The sequence below is a fragment of the Nanorana parkeri genome, unplaced genomic scaffold (assembly GCF_000935625.1).
Source record: "Nanorana parkeri isolate BGI_ZX_2015 unplaced genomic scaffold, ASM93562v1 scaffold2745, whole genome shotgun sequence".
Classification (NCBI taxonomy): Eukaryota; Metazoa; Chordata; class Amphibia; order Anura; family Dicroglossidae; genus Nanorana; species Nanorana parkeri.
The window spans coordinates 17,180-34,695 of NW_017309013.1; the positions used below are offsets into that span (position 1 = coordinate 17,180).

Sequence of the window (17,516 nt, forward strand, 5' to 3'; positions counted from 1 at the left end):
GGCCCCTCCCACCAGCCATGTACAGCACCTTGCCGGCCCCTCCCACCAGCCATGTAAAGCACCTTGCCAGCCCCTCCCACTAGCCATGTACAGCACCTTGCCGGCCACTCCCACCAGCCATGTACAGCACCCTGCCGGCCCCTCCCACTAGCCATGTAAAGCACCGTGTTGGCCCTTCCCACCAGCCGGAGGGGAGGAACCAGGAAACCCAACTCCAGGGACTCTCCTGAGCAGAGCAGGCGGCACTGACCTAACACTGGATGCACAACGCAATCATCCAATCGCTGCCGACTATCGCTGGTTTTATATCAATGACACAAATTGTCTTTTATTAGCAAAAATCCAAATAACAACATTGATCGCTTACAAAGACGGGACAATGCGACGCGGGACAATGCGACGCGGGACAATGCGACGCGGGACAATGCGACGCGGGATCGTACAATCAAACCGCACACATTACACTGCAACTGGATCAGACCAGAGTCTGCACCTCATCCAATTAAAGGGGAATTCCCCCGGGACAAATAGAGAGGGCGTGTCCTCCCAATGTGAACGCTGGACCGGGGGTTCTTCATTCTATCCAAATATACTCCAATCCGCCATATAATACGTGTATAGTTCCGCCGCAGCTGGAGGGGCGGAGTTTGTCTCCCTCTGATATTATAATGGAACGGAAAATTCCAAATCACATCTAATAAAAAAATGTATAAAAATTGCCAGTTTTACATTCACCCCGAAGAGGGGGGCGGGGTCTCCGGCTCTGGATGATACCCGGGAGGTGAGTGTCAGCGCGCGGCGTCTCCTCCAGTATGGAAGTCGGGGAGAATCTCGGCCACCCTCATCCTGAGGGACTCCAACCTCTCCTCCTTCAACCTCAACTCCTTCATACGTCCCGGGAACCGTCTCCATGTCCTGAACGCAGAGCGCAGAGTCCTCCTGCAATGTGCACAATGATATCTTATAATCACCGGTCAGAGATACAGAGACACCGGTGACATCATCACTACAGGACAGAGATACAGAGACACCGGTGACGTCATCACTACAGGACAGAGATACAGAGACAGCGGTGACATCATCACTACAGGACAGAGATACAGAGACAGCGGTGACGTCATCACTACAGGACAGAGATACAGAGACAGCGGTGACGTCATCACTACAGGACAGAGATACAGACACCGCGGTCACATCTACCTCTGGCTGTGCTCTGCCGCGCTCCGTTGCTTCTCCCACATGGTGAACTTTTCCTCCTGTGTCAGGTTCAGCCAGGCGATTAACGTTTTTCTCTGAAGATTGGTCGTGTATCGCCGCTGTGCCCTCTCCTCCTGGACAGACAGGTAGTCCTTGTACTGGAAGACAATATCATTCCTCCCCGTCACCTTATATACAGATCACTGATCCAGCACTGCTTCCTCCTCCTCTATCTGACAAGACACACACTGTCACCTTATATACAGATCACTGATCCAGCACTGCTTCCTCCTCCACTATCTGACAAGACACACACTGTCACCTTATATACAGATCACTGATCCAGCACTGCTTCCTCCTCCTCTATCTGACCAGACACACACTGTCACCTTATATACAGATCACTGATCCAGCACTGCTTCCTCCTCCTCTATCTGACCAGACACACACTGTCACCTTATATACAGATCACTGATCCAGCACTGCTTCCTCCTCCTCTATCTGACCAGACACACACTGTCACCTTATATACAGATCACTGATCCAGCACTGCTTCCTCCTCCTCTATCTGACAACACACACACTGTCACCTTTATGCAGATTACTGATCCAGCACTGCTTCCTCCTCCTCTATCAGACAACACACACACTGTCACCTTATATATAGATCACTGATCCAGCACTGCTTCCTCCTCCTCTATCAGACAACACACACACTGTCACCTTTATGCAGATTACTGATCCAGCACTGCTTCCTCCTCCACTATCTGACAAGACACACACTGTCACCTTATATACAGATTACTGATCCAGCACTGCTTCCTCCTCCACTATCTGACCAGACACACACTGTCATGTTATATTAAGTACACTTATGTCATTATCTCCCATCATCCACTAGACTGGGTAGAATGGGTGTAGTGAAGGTGCAGAGGAGAGAGGAGCAGCTGCCTTAGTGTTCAGTCTCCTATATTCAGGACTCCGGAGGTCCGCTGTGTCTTCCTAATCACAGGACATACAATGATAATACCTGAACACTCCCGTCCCCGTGTACTACAATCTGAGACGATGGAGCCCCCTGAACGCACCTTTATCCAGCTGCGGAAACCCCTCCGTAATAGGATTGTGGTCCATAGCCGCTCTGCCCATTGGCTCTTCTGGGCAGCGATGGCTCTGGCAGTGTGTGACCAGGGCCGCAGGGAGCCTCTCAGGAGGGCGGTGCGGTGATGAGACTCTGCCCGCTGTGCACAGGAACAATACAGATCATTTCTACAATGCATTTCATACACAGAAAGCTCCATTAGTATAGATATGACATATACTGGACGGCCCAGAAGATCTCTCCTTCTCACCCGTTTCCATCTAACCCGGCACCCATCTCTTCATGAGAGAAAATGTCTGTAATACCCCAATCTCTCCCCACCCAACCTCCCGTGTTCATTAGTAAACTTCCTATAACACAGCCTTCCAGTACTGCCATGGTGACATGCCCCAATCTCTCCCAACCTAACCTTCCAGTACTGCCATGGTGACATGACCCAATCTCTCCCAACCTAACCTTCCAGTACTGCCATGGTGACATGACCCAATCTCTCCCAACCTAACCTTCCAGTACTGCCATGGTGACATGACCCAATCTCTCCCAACCTAACCTTCCCTTACCTCCATGTTTTGCCGGCTCTGCGCCATCAGTTTCTTCCAAGGCGCCAGGCCATGGAACCTGAGCAGTGCCCGCTTGTAGTGCGACACCGCCACCTCCTGGAGCTCCTTCTCTCTCTGCAGGCGCCCTTGCTTCTCCTCTTCTTTCTGGTAAATACAGAAAATATTAAGGACAGGACTCTAATAGATAAACCCATCTGGTCCTGCAGGTGCAGGGCGGCCACATGCTTCTCAGACAACAAGGACATGACCTCCCGACCCATCATGCAGCCAATCGGTGACCGAGACATCAGCTATTGGATGCAGACAGATTACAGATACCTTTCTGCAATCACTTCAATGACTGGAAGGGCTCAGTACTGCACCAGTTTATGGCAGGATCAAGTGATCCTTGCTTTGATTGGCCCACGAGGAATATCACATTACACACACAGCTGAATGAGTCAGAGGAGGGACAACACCCCCCTCCCTCTCTCAGAGATGGGACCGTTGGAATCTAGACAGGGAGTGTAAAGGCAGCTCTGCGCTCTCTTATTAGAATACTCCGAGTTTACACTAAACCCATTTTCAGCCAACACACCCCCTGCAATGGTCATATGACATATATGTGATTTCTACAATGATATATGACACGTGTACCAGCTTCTGCTGCCTCCTCTCCTCTCTCTTCCTCTGCAGCTCGGCTTCTCTCTCTGCCGCCTCCATCTGTATCCGCTGCTCCTCTGCTGCCCTCAGCTGGGCCTACGAGGAATCACAGGCACAGTCAGTCATATACTTGTTATTACACCAGGATACAATTCATTTCTGTTATTTATTCAATGACAGCTCCCCCACATGTACAGAACACATAGATCAGAGGTGCATACTACAGGAGATGGTCAGAGACTGGGGACATACTACAGGAGATGGTCAGAGACTGGGGACATACTACAGGAGATGGTCAGAGACTGGGGACATACTACAGGAGATGGTCAGAGACTGGGGACATGCTACAGGAGATGGTCAGAGACTGGGGACATGCTACAGGAGATGGTCAGAGACTGGGGACATGCTACAGGAGATGGTCAGAGACTGGGGACATGCTACAGGAGATGGTCAGAGACTGGGGACATGCTACAGGAGATGGTCAGAGACTGGGGACATGCTACAGGAGATGGTCAGAGACTGGGGACATGCTACAGGAGATGGTCAGAGACTGGGGACATGCTACAGGAGATGGTCAGAGACTGGGGACATGCTACAGGAGATGGTCAGAGACTGGGGACATGCTACAGGAGATGGTCAGAGACTGGGGACATGCTACAGGAGATGGTCAGAGACTGGGGACATGCTACAGGAGATGGTCAGAGACTGGGGACATGCTACAGGAGATGGTCAGAGACTGGGGACATGCTACAGGAGATGGTCAGAGACTGGGGACATGCTACAGGAGATGGTCAGAGACTGGGGACATGCTACAGGAGAGGGTCAGAGACTGGGGACATGCTACAGGAGAGGGTCAGAGACTGGGGACATGCTACAGGAGAGGGTCAGAGACTGGGGACATGCTACAGGAGAGGGTCAGAGACTGGGGACATGCTACAGGAGAGGGTCAGAGACTGGGGACATGCTACAGGAGAGGGTCAGAGACTGGGGACATGCTACAGGAGAGGGTCAGAGACTGGGGACATGCTACAGGAGAGGGTCAGAGACTGGGGACATGCTACAGGAGAGGGTCAGAGACTGGGGACATGCTACAGGAGAGGGTCAGAGATTGGGGACATGCTACAGGAGAGGGTCAGAGATTGGGGACATGCTACAGGAGAGGGTCAGAGACTGGGGACATGCTACAGGAGATGGTCAGAGACTGGGGACATGCTATGGGAGATGGGCAGAGACTGGGGACATGCTAAGGGAGATGGGCAGAGACTGGGGACATGCTACGGGAGATGGTCAGAGACTGCAGGCATACTACAGGGGATGGTCAGAGACTGGGGACATGCTACGGGAGATGGGCAGAGACTGCAGGCATACTACAGGGGATGGTCAGAGACTGGGGACATGCTACGGGAGATGGTCAGAAAATGGGGACATGCAGACTGCAGACATACTACAGGGGATGGTCAGAGACTGGGGGCATACTACAGGAGATGGTCAGAGACTGGGGACATGCTACGGGAGATGGTCAGAAAATGGGGACATGCAGACTGCAGACATACTACAGGGGATGGTCAGAGACTGGGGGCATGCTACAGGAGATGGTCAGAGACTGGGGACATGCTACGGGAGATGGTCAGAAAATGGGGACATGCAGACTGCAGACATACTACACGAGATGGTCAGAGACTGCAGACATACTACAGGAGATGGTCGGAGACTGCGGACATACTACAGGAGAGGGTCGGAGACTGCGGACATACTACAGGAGAGGGTCGGAGACTGCGGACATACTACAGGCTGGTGGCAGTCACCCACTATACACATGACTATCGGACAGAAGGCGTGCCTGGGACATTTTCTCTTTCATTGGTAAGCTCAGTAAATACAATGTAGGCCTTGGGCCTTTGCCCCGGTGTCACTCTCTGACCCCTCCAGTACCACTGGCTGCTGTGATGAAATGTCTCATGTGGGTCACACAAACTCAATACAGGACTCACCAACTTCTCCTCCTCTCGTCTCCTTTTCACCTCCTCCAGCAACCTCCTCCTCTCTTCTCGCTGGGCCGCTCTCTCCTCCATCGCTGCAACACAAGAGGACCACAGCCGACTGAAAGAACTGAAATCCAATGAATGAAAGGGTGGACCAGGGGCAGTCAGGCTGGGGAGGAAAGTCCTACATGATACTGGACGTCCTCCAGCCAGGAAATGAGGCGGGCTCTATGTGACTTGCTGCAGCTTCTAATGCACATGGTGAGAAGCTCTCAGTGTGCAGTGACATCAGAGGAGAGGAGCCGCTACAACTGTGCCAGACTTAGGAGAACTATGGGGTCAGGGCTTTTCCCCATAGTTCTCCTTAGGGTAACGGGAGGACACAAACTAGCGTCCTCCTATCGCCCTAGGCTCAGTATACCGCGAGCTACAGCTCTCCATATACTGAAACGCCGCATCTGAAGCGGATCCCCGACAATTATGTCTGGATCCGCCCAGCTGCGTGAGTGACAGCTGGCTCTGCCTATCTAGAGGCTGTACCCGCCCCCTCCCCCATCCGTTCCGCCAGTCAGCGCTGGAGCATCGGAGCGGGGAGAGGGGAATCCAGCGTACGCCGGTATGTGTTCGCTCACTTCCCGATCTACTGAGCGGACCTGTGACAGACTCATTGTCACAGGTCGGCTAGAACTATGAGGTGAGGGAGAAGCACCCCCCTCCCCCCTCATAGTTCTCCTTTAACCCCTTCGTGACGGGAGACGTACAGTGTACGTCCCGGCACTTTGTGCCTATATGACTGGCCACGTACACTGTACGTGACGAGTTATATCAGGCTTTGTAATGCCGGTATTTGCTGATTCTCAGCATTTAACAGTCATTCATTAATGTCTCAGTATTGAGGCATTCATTAATGAAAGAATGAAGCTGTTACATGCAAATACACGACTGCAATTTGCGATCCCGTATTTGACAGCTGAAAATAGCAGAGAGGCAGCAGTGACTCACCTCTCTGCTATTTGTTTTGACAGTTCGAGAGCCCGATGTTTAGATACATTTCACTGAAAGGATACAATGTATCTTTTAGTGAAATGTATCAGTTCTGATCGTCTAGGCACAGATCAAAGAGCTTTTAGTGAGATCTGAATCTGACTAAAGTCAGGATCAGTCTCTAAGGTTATTATTAGCTGTTCCTAAGTTTGGATCAGCCTAATAGCCAAAAATAAAATAAAAAAGTTAATTTATCAAGCTGTCATAGTGATTGCTTGATATAAACTGACAAGAAAAAAAAAAGTTTTTTTATTTTATTTTTATTTTTTTTACAAAGTGTAAAAAAATTAAAATAAAGTGTAAAACAAAATTAGGAAAATATAAATTATATATAAATATATTTTTTATACTATAATTAATATAAAAAAATTTTAAAAAAAAAAATAATAATCAAAACTTGTGAAAAAAGTGTTTTCTTCTAGTTTTTTTCCTAATTTTTTTATTTTATTCAAACTAAGTGAGGGGTTAGGTACACATATGTGATATAATTATATAGCCCTATCTGTCCTCTAAAAAACAATATATAATATGTGTGGGTACATTTAGTAAGAAAGTATATTACTGCCGTGGAAGAATCACACCGCAAAAATGTAAAAAATGTGTCAGTCATTTATGAACAGAACCTGAAAACTAGCTCAGTCATGAAGGGGTTAAGGGAAGGACGGAGGTCAGATAGAAGACTGAAGGGAAGGACGGAGGTCAGATAGAAGACTGAAGGGAAGGACGGAGGTCAGATACCCTGTTTCCCCGAAAATAAGACCTAGTACTATTTTTGGGAATTGCTAAAATATAAGACATACCCCGAAAATAAGACCTAGTTGTGACCTTTCCCAGGGCCGGTGGTGGCATAAGGGGGAACTTGAAGAGCCGCGGGAGAGAATAATCGGTACCAACAAAGCCAGCGCTAGAGGAGGCGAGGCGGCGTCGGAGGGAGCAGAGCCGCATAAGCCGATGTTTCCTCTATAGCGCCAGTTACTGTGACAGGCGGAGTGATACCAAATAACTTTAGATTGTTGTACATTTTGTTGCACATTAAAAAAAAAGTCACAGGTGGAGTGATACCAAATGCACTCCGCCTGTGAGGAATCGATAGTGAAAGCGCCCTCACTCATTCTGGCCAGCGATGGGTTAGCAAATTGCTCTTGGACAGGTACGGCACCCCTGATCACCATATTTGTGTACATGAATAAGTGTGGCTTAAATAAATAAGACCTGGTGTGTTTTTTTGAGCCAAAAAAAATATAAGACAGTGTCTTATTTTCGGGGAAACGCGGTAGAAGACTGAAGGGGAGGCCGGAGGTCAGATTTATGTGCATAGCAGGAGACGCCACTGTATCGGACAATATAATGCTTACCTCTCACTGCAGGGTGCGGGGTGGAGCAGACGCTGGCCCTCCGGGGTGCGGGCATCGTGCCTTGGCCTAGGGTGCCATTTGGGCCCTCAGACTGAAGAGAGGAAAAGGATAATCTGAGAAGACACAAAAATAAAAGACAAACCATGGAACAGCATTGGGCTTGACAACCGATAAAAGACTCTATGATACTATGACCTACTGACCATGCCTAGTTTTAACCACACCCACAAAATAATGCCCCTATTTCTAGCCACACCCACATAATCATGCCCCTATTTCTAGCCACACCCACATAATCATGCCCCTATTTCTAGCCACACCCACATAATCATGCCCCTATTCCTTGCCACACCCACAGAATCATGCCCCTATTTCTAGCCACAACCACATAATCATGCCCCTATTTCTAGCCACACCCACATAATAATGTCCCTATTTCTAGCCACACATACAGAATCATGCCCCTATTTCTAGCCACACCCACATAATCATGCCCCTATTTCTTGCCACACCCACAGAATCATGCCCCTATTTCTAGCCACACCCACATAATCATGCCCCTATTTCTAGCCACACCCACATAATCATGCCCCTATTTCTAGCCACACCCACAAATGTGTGGGTACATTTAGTAAGAAAGTATATTACTGCCGTGGAAGAATCACACCGCAAAAATGTAAAAAATGTGTCAGTCATTTATGAACAGAACCTGAAAACTAGCTCAGTCATGAAGGGGTTAAGGGAAGGACGGAGGTCAGATAGAAGACTGAAGGGAAGGACGGAGGTCAGATAGAAGACTGAAGGGAAGGACGGAGGTCAGATACCCTGTTTCCCCGAAAATAAGACCTAGTACTATTTTTGGGAATTGCTAAAATATAAGACATACCCCGAAAATAAGACCTAGTTGTGACCTTTCCCAGGGCCGGTGGTGGCATAAGGGGGAACTTGAAGAGCCGCGGGAGAGAATAATCGGTACCAACAAAGCCAGCGCTAGAGGAGGCGAGGCGGCGTCGGAGGGAGCAGAGCCGCATAAGCCGATGTTTCCTCTATAGCGCCAGTTACTGTGACAGGCGGAGTGATACCAAATAACTTTAGATTGTTGTACATTTTGTTGCACATTAAAAAAAAAGTCACAGGTGGAGTGATACCAAATGCACTCCGCCTGTGAGGAATCGATAGTGAAAGCGCCCTCACTCATTCTGGCCAGCGATGGGTTAGCAAATTGCTCTTGGACAGGTACGGCACCCCTGATCACCATATTTGTGTACATGAATAAGTGTGGCTTAAATAAATAAGACCTGGTGTGTTTTTTTGAGCCAAAAAAAATATAAGACAGTGTCTTATTTTCGGGGAAACGCGGTAGAAGACTGAAGGGGAGGCCGGAGGTCAGATTTATGTGCATAGCAGGAGACGCCACTGTATCGGACAATATAATGCTTACCTCTCACTGCAGGGTGCGGGGTGGAGCAGACGCTGGCCCTCCGGGGTGCGGGCATCGTGCCTTGGCCTAGGGTGCCATTTGGGCCCTCAGACTGAAGAGAGGAAAAGGATAATCTGAGAAGACACAAAAATAAAAGACAAACCATGGAACAGCATTGGGCTTGACAACCGATAAAAGACTCTATGATACTATGACCTACTGACCATGCCTAGTTTTAACCACACCACCCAAAAATCACGCCCCTATTTCTTGCCACACCCACAGAATCATGCCCCTATTTCTAGCCACACCCACATAATCATGCCCCTATTTCTAGCCACACCCACATAATCATGCCCCTATTTCTTGCCACACCCACAGAATCATGCCCCTATTTCTAGCCACAACCACATAATCATGCCCCTATTTCTAGCCACACCCACATAATAATGTCCCTATTTCTAGCCACACATACAGAATCATGCACCTATTTCTAGCCACACCCACAAAATCATGCCCCTATTTCTTGCCACACCCACAGAATCATGCCCCTATTTCTAGGCACACTCGCAGAATCTTGCACCACCTTTTTACTGCCAGGAACACCACAGGGAATGTTTGCTGACGACAGACCCCTCAAAATGGTCCCTGAAAAATAGGGAGGGGTGGTAACCATTTGTATGAGCCCATGAGCCATGGGAGGGAGGAGCCACTGCGTGAGACATAGGGGGGGAGGGGAGGTATCTGACAGATCCGGCCAGTAAAAAGTGACCCTGTGCTGATAGGGCCACTTTATGACTGTATAGGAATGTGAAGTTTGCAGCTTTCGGCAGCTGATGGGACTGACAGGTCACATGACTTCGGGACATTGTAATCCATAGTTTCTCCCCTCTGCCACCACCCAGTGCACCGCTGTCCCTCTGCCCCACGATACAGCCATTAGCAACCCCCCAACAATTTTTTCAGGCTGATCACATGATACAGGCTGATCACATGATACAGAGGGTCTTTTTTCTTTTCGGATCTTCACCCAATGATGCAAAGAGCAGGGCAGACATGATGATGTCAGCACTGATTTTTGCATCATTATACTGTGATCACAGGGTGCCATAATAACCCCTCCTCTGGGGGGCAGATCGGTGACACCCTGCACTCATGGTATGTGCTCAGTCTCTCATGGAAGCATCATTCAACGGATGCCAGAGCTGGGGGGTTTTATGTTAAACTCCCGGGGGGGCTATTTAAAGCAGAACTCCAATTTGTATATTTTTGCTTATCTTTGCTGCAGACGGGGTCCTGACTTCACTTCTTTCCTGTGCATTACAGCTCCATGTTCCACATGCGGGGTACCTCCCACCTGCACAACACTGAGCCTCAGCAGCCACCTCCTGTCACAGTCAGCTGTCATTGTGAACACTCCTTTGTAGTTTCCAGTACTACAGCCGCACCCACCCGCAGCCTGAACCGCACAGACTTCTGGGACATGTAGTCCCTGTGTCGCCACTGCTCCCTGGCCATTGCCATAGGAAGAAGTAGAATGGGACTGGACCACTACATTACATTACTAAAAAAGATTTACATTCTTTTTATCTTTAATTTCTGGGAAAATGCCTTCTTTTTTAGTAATGCAATGTAGTGGTCCACATTACATTACTAAAAAAGAAGGCATTTTCCCAGAAATTAAAGATAAAAAGAATGTAAATTGTTCAGTGGTAGGTGACTGGGGGGAACTATTTGATGCCTGGAGTTCTGCGTTAAGGAAAGAAAAGTTCCCAGAGTAGGTTTTGTGATGTACACACTGTAACAGCGGTCGCCAACCGGTGGTCTGCAAGAAAATTTTGGTGGTCCGCAATTGCTCCCCGGGCCCCTCTGATGCCGTGCTGGCTGGGCTGTCATTGAAGCGGCACGGAGGCTCCGGGGACGCCTCTCACTGACTCAAGCAGCGGCTGTCACAAGGAATGCGCGGCTCTCAGTACAGTGCGGGCTCTGCAGGGGGCGGGGCATCTCGTCAGTACCTGGACATTCCTGCAGGCACACCCGTACGTACGTACATACATACATACATACATACATACATACACACACATATGAAAATATATTTATATATGAGGAAACATAAACTATGACCCATTCTAAGTCATACCTCCGGGGTGCCTCTTGCTTGGCAGCGGAAGATTCTTCATTCAATGGGCCACTTTCCTTCCTTCGGGTCACTTTCGCTGCGGTGACACGGCCAAACAGTTGCGCATTCACGGCGCTGGCGTTCTTGGCTTCCCCTCTTACAATCATCAGTCTCTGGTTCTCCATCAGTTCTTGTATCATCTCTTTCTGCTCCTGGAGCTGTCGTCTCTGCTCCTCGATCATCAGCTGCTGGAACTGGTGCCGGTTCTCATAGTTCTCGCCATAGGGGGCACCTTTCTTCTGGGGGGCTGGTGTCCGAGGGGTGATGCTGGGCTTCATCCGCTGCTGGTTCAGCTCATCGGAGGTGAGAGCCGCGTGCTGCCTGGTCACCTGCCAGGCATGTTTAGGAGCCTTTGGTCCCGGGGAGGTCATGTGAGGACCTGGCGTCTGACAGCTGCTGATTGCGCTGCCGTTTTCTTCCCCCTGAAATCCAATATGGAAGAAGAAGAAGCATCAGATCACATGTGATGGCACCAAAACGAATATTAATATTTGCATGGAGATGGGAAATAAAACTAAACATCACTAAGGGGTTCATTTATAAAAGTTCTGTCCTGGTGTATAGTCGGGTGGATGCCGTTCACACAGCGCTAGCGCCCCTAGATGGCGCTGACAACTCGTCAGCACCATCTAGAGGCGCCCTTGCCATGTGAACTGCATCCGTCCAGCACCCTGGCTCCCCAGCGGTGGCCACCAGGCATTTCTCATGGAGGGGTACCTGATTGCGACAACAGTGAAGTTGGCACTGCTGCTTGTAACCTCCACTTGGAGAGCGTGTGACCAGGTGACAACGAAGGAGCACAATTGGTAGAGAGTGGCGCTGTCATCCTATAACAGGAAGTGCCTAAACATGGCAGGATCACCAAGGATATATCAACTTTACCTGTCACTCCTGAGTGCAGATCCCCTCCAATTCATATACCTGAATCTTCAATGCAGAAGGAAAGTTCACCTTTTGTTCAGTGGTTTCTGGGCTCTGGGCGGTCACCTCAGTGTCGCCCTCACCGTTCATCTTGTTGCCCCTCGTGGATGAGGCCGCTTCCAGCAAAGCTGCCATCTTCCTCTTGGTCTCCTCTTTTCGAGCCTCCAGCTCTCTCTTCTCCTTCTCTGCTCGGCACCAGAGCTGCCACTCTATCAGGCAGTGACGCAAGAGGCGTTTGTGGTAGCTCTCTACTGCCACCTTCTGTTTCCTGGAGGGAAAGATGGAGGTCAGATGCATTGCAGAACTTTAGGAACCAAGCGGGCTTTGCAGTGAACCTGTGCCCAGACAATGCCCACTAAAGTATTCATATGTTCTGAAAAAGCAGCAAAAGCACTTTGCATTGGTTTTACACATATATAGGGCAGCGTGGAAGGTAGGCTCTAACAATGAGCTGGAACAATGAGGAAGATGGCTCCATGGTTCTAACAATGAGCTGGCTCATACTAAATTTAAACATGTTTACATGTACAAAATGTTCCATAGTCATAGCAACAAACTCTTTGAGATTAATTCCGTAACAAAGACTAGAGGACACCACCTAAAACTGGTAGAAAAAAAATTCAAACACAAGGGGCCAAGGAGGTTCTTCTCAGTTCGCGCGGTTAGGGTCTGGAACTCGCTGCCTCAAGCGGTAATTTCCGCAATTAATCTGGAATCGTTCAAGAGGCTTTTGGACGACTTCCTGAGAGACCGAAATGCACAATTGTACAGGTACTCTTAAGAATGAGAACACTCATGGACCTATACACACACACACACACACACACACAACAGGTTGGACTTGATGGACTTATGTCTTTATTCAACCTCAAATACTATGTAACTATGTTCCCCTACAGCACTGCCGGTATCGGAGCATTTGGGCGAGTACGAGCCTCACCCAAATACTCAGTATCGGCATCACAAGTAAAAACAGGGGCTTGATCCGTGTTTTTACTGCCCCGACCAACTACCTACTAATTGACACGGGGGCCGCACAGCACCATACAGGCTGCAGCATCCACAATGTTTTGCTGTGCAGTCATTTTAGCTTGGCATGTTGAGTTTGGCAAGCGATGGCTTTACACAGTGCACATTCACATCAGTCCTTGCCCTCAAGGAGCTTACAATCTAAGGTCCCTATCTCACATGCATACATACAGGGCCAATTTACCTTCCAGCATGTCTTTGGAGTGTGGGAGGAAACGGGAGTGCGCGGAGGAAACCCACGCAAGCACAGGGAGAACATGCAAACCCCATGCAGAAAATGTCCGACCAGGATTTAAACCAGAGGAACTCAGGGCTGCAGAAGTGCTAACCACTACACCACTGTGCCGCCCTATTTAGCAGAGCAGAGGAAGGATAGGGCCCTGGCAGATTTTGATTTCTGTCTGGATCCCTGATACAGATATTACTTAACTTCCTGACCAGTGAAACCATTGTCAGGAACAGGAAGTGAGGGGAAATCTCTCTAACGGAGCCTGGGACAGCAGTCATCCCATCAGGAGTTCTAATACTTCCCTACGTTGTTCACACATTTGGAGCATCGGTCACAAACCTGTTTTGATCTCGTAGCTCGCTCTCCGTTTTTTGGGTCTCCCGTTCCAGCTTTTGTGACCACACGTGTTGCCTCCATGCCCGGAATGTCCTCAGCTGAAGCTTCCAGTCTGCCATTGCCCGGGCTTTGCCCATCTTCACCCGACGCTCCAGGATCAGCTGGTACCAGGCAGAGAAATACTTCTGTAAGCACTGCAGAAAGAAAACTGCTGTGAGATCGGAGGCCTGATTGGATCAGTGACATCCATGGCTTCCTCTAGTCCATCCTTTTTCACAACCAGTGAAGTGAAAGGAGATGAGGTCAGCAGGAGAGATCGTTGTCAAACAAGAGACTTAGAGGCACTTTCATCAGAAGGTAAATATTCATCAGTCATGCAAAGGGTAACAACACCACCAACATGATTTGTGGCACGCTGGCAGCTTCATCAGGGTCAGGGCAGGTAAACACATCTAACAGGTAAATAAGTTGTCTAGTATTGGACAGGTCATGATATTCACCCTTATAAAAAGGTACAAAGGTCAGACTAAAATTTGCATCATAAGCGTTACAATTGCATCAAGACGTTGCAATCCCCTCCTCCCCTTTCCAATCCCATTTAAACTTATGTGGGCCAAAAGGTGGTAACCCCAAGACCGGAGGGACAGCTGCTGTTATTTCTGCATCCTGCACTGGTCCAGTCACGAGCATTACCTGTCTGGGCTTTTGCAGGGGGGAACCCTTTCTGATCTTCACCCTGGTTGCCAGAAAACCTTGTCCCAACGCATCCTCTAGTGCCCTGGTGCCCAACCTGTGACCCTTTGACACATAGGGCTCATTCACACTGGAATCGGCCGGCACGTACAGCTCCGTGCTGCGTGCAGGGCCGTACCGAGCAGCTCCCGGGAAGGACCGGTGCTGTGTGTGATTAGTACACAGCCCCCGTCCTTCTCTATGGGACTACGCGGCCGTACGCCCCCCTACGCTCACCCGCCCGGCACGTCCGTGCGGGTGAGCGTACTCGTACGCTTACAAGATGGATCCTGTCTGCATCTAGCCAGGAAACACACACCCCTACGGACCTGCACTTGAGGTGAGCGTAGGGGGACGTACGGCCGCATAGTCCCATAGAGAAGGACGGGGGCTGCGTACTAATCATGCGCAGCGCCTGTCCTTCCCAGGAGCTGCCCGATACTGCCGTGCACGCAGCATGGAGCTATACGTGTGGGCCGATTCCAGTGTGAATGAGGCCTTGCTGTGCACCCCTTGGGGTCCTGGCAGGCATGTCTGCAGTCACTGATTATTATCTAAAGGCATTTGCTGATGTCAGAGGGTCCACAGTGGTGGTCGGCTTACTTGATATGATGTATGGGGTTACACTTGAGCCCCCTATGTCAAGTAAACTGACCACCGCATACTCTAGTGCACCCTGGTGCCCAAACTTTGGCCCTTTGACACTTACTGTGCGGCCCCTGGCAGCCATGTCTGCAGTCTCTGACAGCTTTCTGTAGTATTGCATTCACTGATTATTATCTGAGGCCCTTTGCTGATGTCAGGGGCCACACTTAAAGTGACATTAAACCCTCAGATTTTTTAACATAAACCAATACTGTAATGTGCGCCTTACTGTAATCCATGGTTGTTTCCCTTCTCTTTGCTGCTCTTCCTTTTAAATCTGTATCTGTTCTCATGCTGGGCAGAACTTCTGTTTTGCAGCAGACTGCCTTGTCTCTGGAATGGATACACGGTGTCTGTGTGCAGGTTCACAACCTGAGCCAGCACTACAGGAAGAGGCACTCAGCTGCAAAGGGAAGTTCTCCCCAAGCATGAGAAGCCATGAGGATTTAAAAGGAAGAGCAGCAAAGAGAAGGGAAACTACCATGGATTACAGTAAGGCGCACATTACAGTATTGGTTTATGTTAAAAAATCTGAGGGTTTAATGTCACTTTAAGGTCCCCTATATCAAGTAAGCTGACCACCACTGTTCTGGTGGCTATATGTATGATACACAGAGCAATGGCCATCCTCGCCAAATCCTGCTGCAAGTATAGGAGAAGCCAGAGACCAGGACCCAAGACAAATTCGGGATACCTCTGACACCCGTGCTTGCTGTTAAAGGGCTCTGTTCATAGACATCATGGAAGCAGGGAGTCCATCATGTATTTGTAATGCGCAGATATAACTGCCCTCATCCACATCAGTGTATACATTTTACATTACTAATGATTTCTTTATTTATGTGAACATGTCTGTTTGCTGATCCATATTTATAAATCTGTATTTCTTCTATTGACACAAACATTTTTCTTGTAGTGCCTATTAGGGATGCGCCTTGCTTGGTGTGAACCCAGTGACTTCTTCTCCCTCCCCTCATAAGGCTCCACATGATGTTTCAATCAGAGGCAGGGTGTCTGAAAGCAAGCAGTTTTTGCTGTCCTCATAGTGCTCTTCTCTGGTGAACTTTGCATTGAATGATGATTTAACAAAATAAATTGATATAATTAGTAATAAAAAAACATTATAGCGGAAGCAGGAAGGGTTGCCGCTCTTATGCTTGCTTCATATGCCAGAGCCTGGAAAGTCAGGTGCAGGCAGGATGGGAACTCGCCCATGCTGCCCTCACAAGCTTGACTGCAAAGGAATGGCCGCACACTGATGATCTCAGCGCTTCAATTAAACTTTATTGTTCCGCACACATCATCAGATCATCGGCCTGCGGTTGTCTTTACCATCGTAGCTATTCTTTAAGATTTCTCACCATGTGATTGTCGGCATAAACCTGGCTGAGCAGCTCTTGGATCTTGGCCTGCCTCTCCCGGGTTCTTCTCTCGGACTCCAGCTCCTGGACCCCTTGCTGTATGTGGACCGTCTCCTCCATCCTTTTACTCCCCTTCTGCTGTCTCTTCCACTCTCTGCACACAAACACAACCAACATATAACTGGCAGGGAGCTTTAGCAGAAAAATCTGACCGGAACTTTTCAGTCTCATCCACCCCAAGATATCCCCCAAAACTGCTATTTAAAGGTCATCTCTGAAAACATCGGAATATCCACCAGCATGCTGACAGATGTGTACCTGCGTGTTCTTTGTCCTCACATGATTAATAATGATCAGCACTGTTGTACTATCCTCTTCTAAAGTCACTCTTTACGGGCTATCTAGATGGCACTTCCGGTCCGGGGGGACCAGACACATGTGCAGCACAGGGCCCGGTCCCCTCGACACCCACATGCCATTTTCTGCGTGATCGCGTCAGTGTGAATCATGTCGGTGGGTTTATTACCACATATCAGCTTATGACTGCCCAGTGCCACCCAACTCCAACCTTGTGTCCCACACATCATCAGGGGGTTGCCAAACTTTGGCCCTCCAGCTGTGGTAAAACTACAAATCCCCATCATGCATCTGCCTCTGGAAATCATGCCTGTGGCCAGGGCTGTCCCTAGTTAAATCACCCCCTGAGGCAATGTCCTCCAGGGGCGGAAGGGTTGGGGCTCTGGGGTGGGTGCTGTCAGGGGAATTGTCACTGGATCATG

General features: G+C 49.2%; 1 protein-coding gene across 1 annotated transcript in view; it reads right to left on the reverse strand.

Annotated features, from left to right (window-relative positions):
• Window positions 1–788: 788 nt before the first annotated feature.
• CCDC191 (coiled-coil domain containing 191) overlaps window positions 789–17,516 on the reverse strand; it is a 24,441-nt gene continuing 7,713 nt past the window's right edge. The window contains exons 7-17 of the mRNA XM_018574116.1: window positions 16,738–16,891; window positions 14,003–14,193; window positions 12,436–12,673; window positions 11,446–11,906; window positions 9,324–9,436; window positions 5,493–5,575; window positions 3,496–3,597; window positions 2,860–3,003; window positions 2,286–2,438; window positions 1,201–1,355; window positions 789–939 (exon numbers count right to left, since the gene is read on the reverse strand). Coding sequence (XP_018429618.1) covers window positions 789–939; window positions 1,201–1,355; window positions 2,286–2,438; window positions 2,860–3,003; window positions 3,496–3,597; window positions 5,493–5,575; window positions 9,324–9,436; window positions 11,446–11,906; window positions 12,436–12,673; window positions 14,003–14,193; window positions 16,738–16,891 — 1,945 coding nt within the window. The remainder of the gene's footprint in view (window positions 940–1,200; window positions 1,356–2,285; window positions 2,439–2,859; window positions 3,004–3,495; window positions 3,598–5,492; window positions 5,576–9,323; window positions 9,437–11,445; window positions 11,907–12,435; window positions 12,674–14,002; window positions 14,194–16,737; window positions 16,892–17,516) is intronic.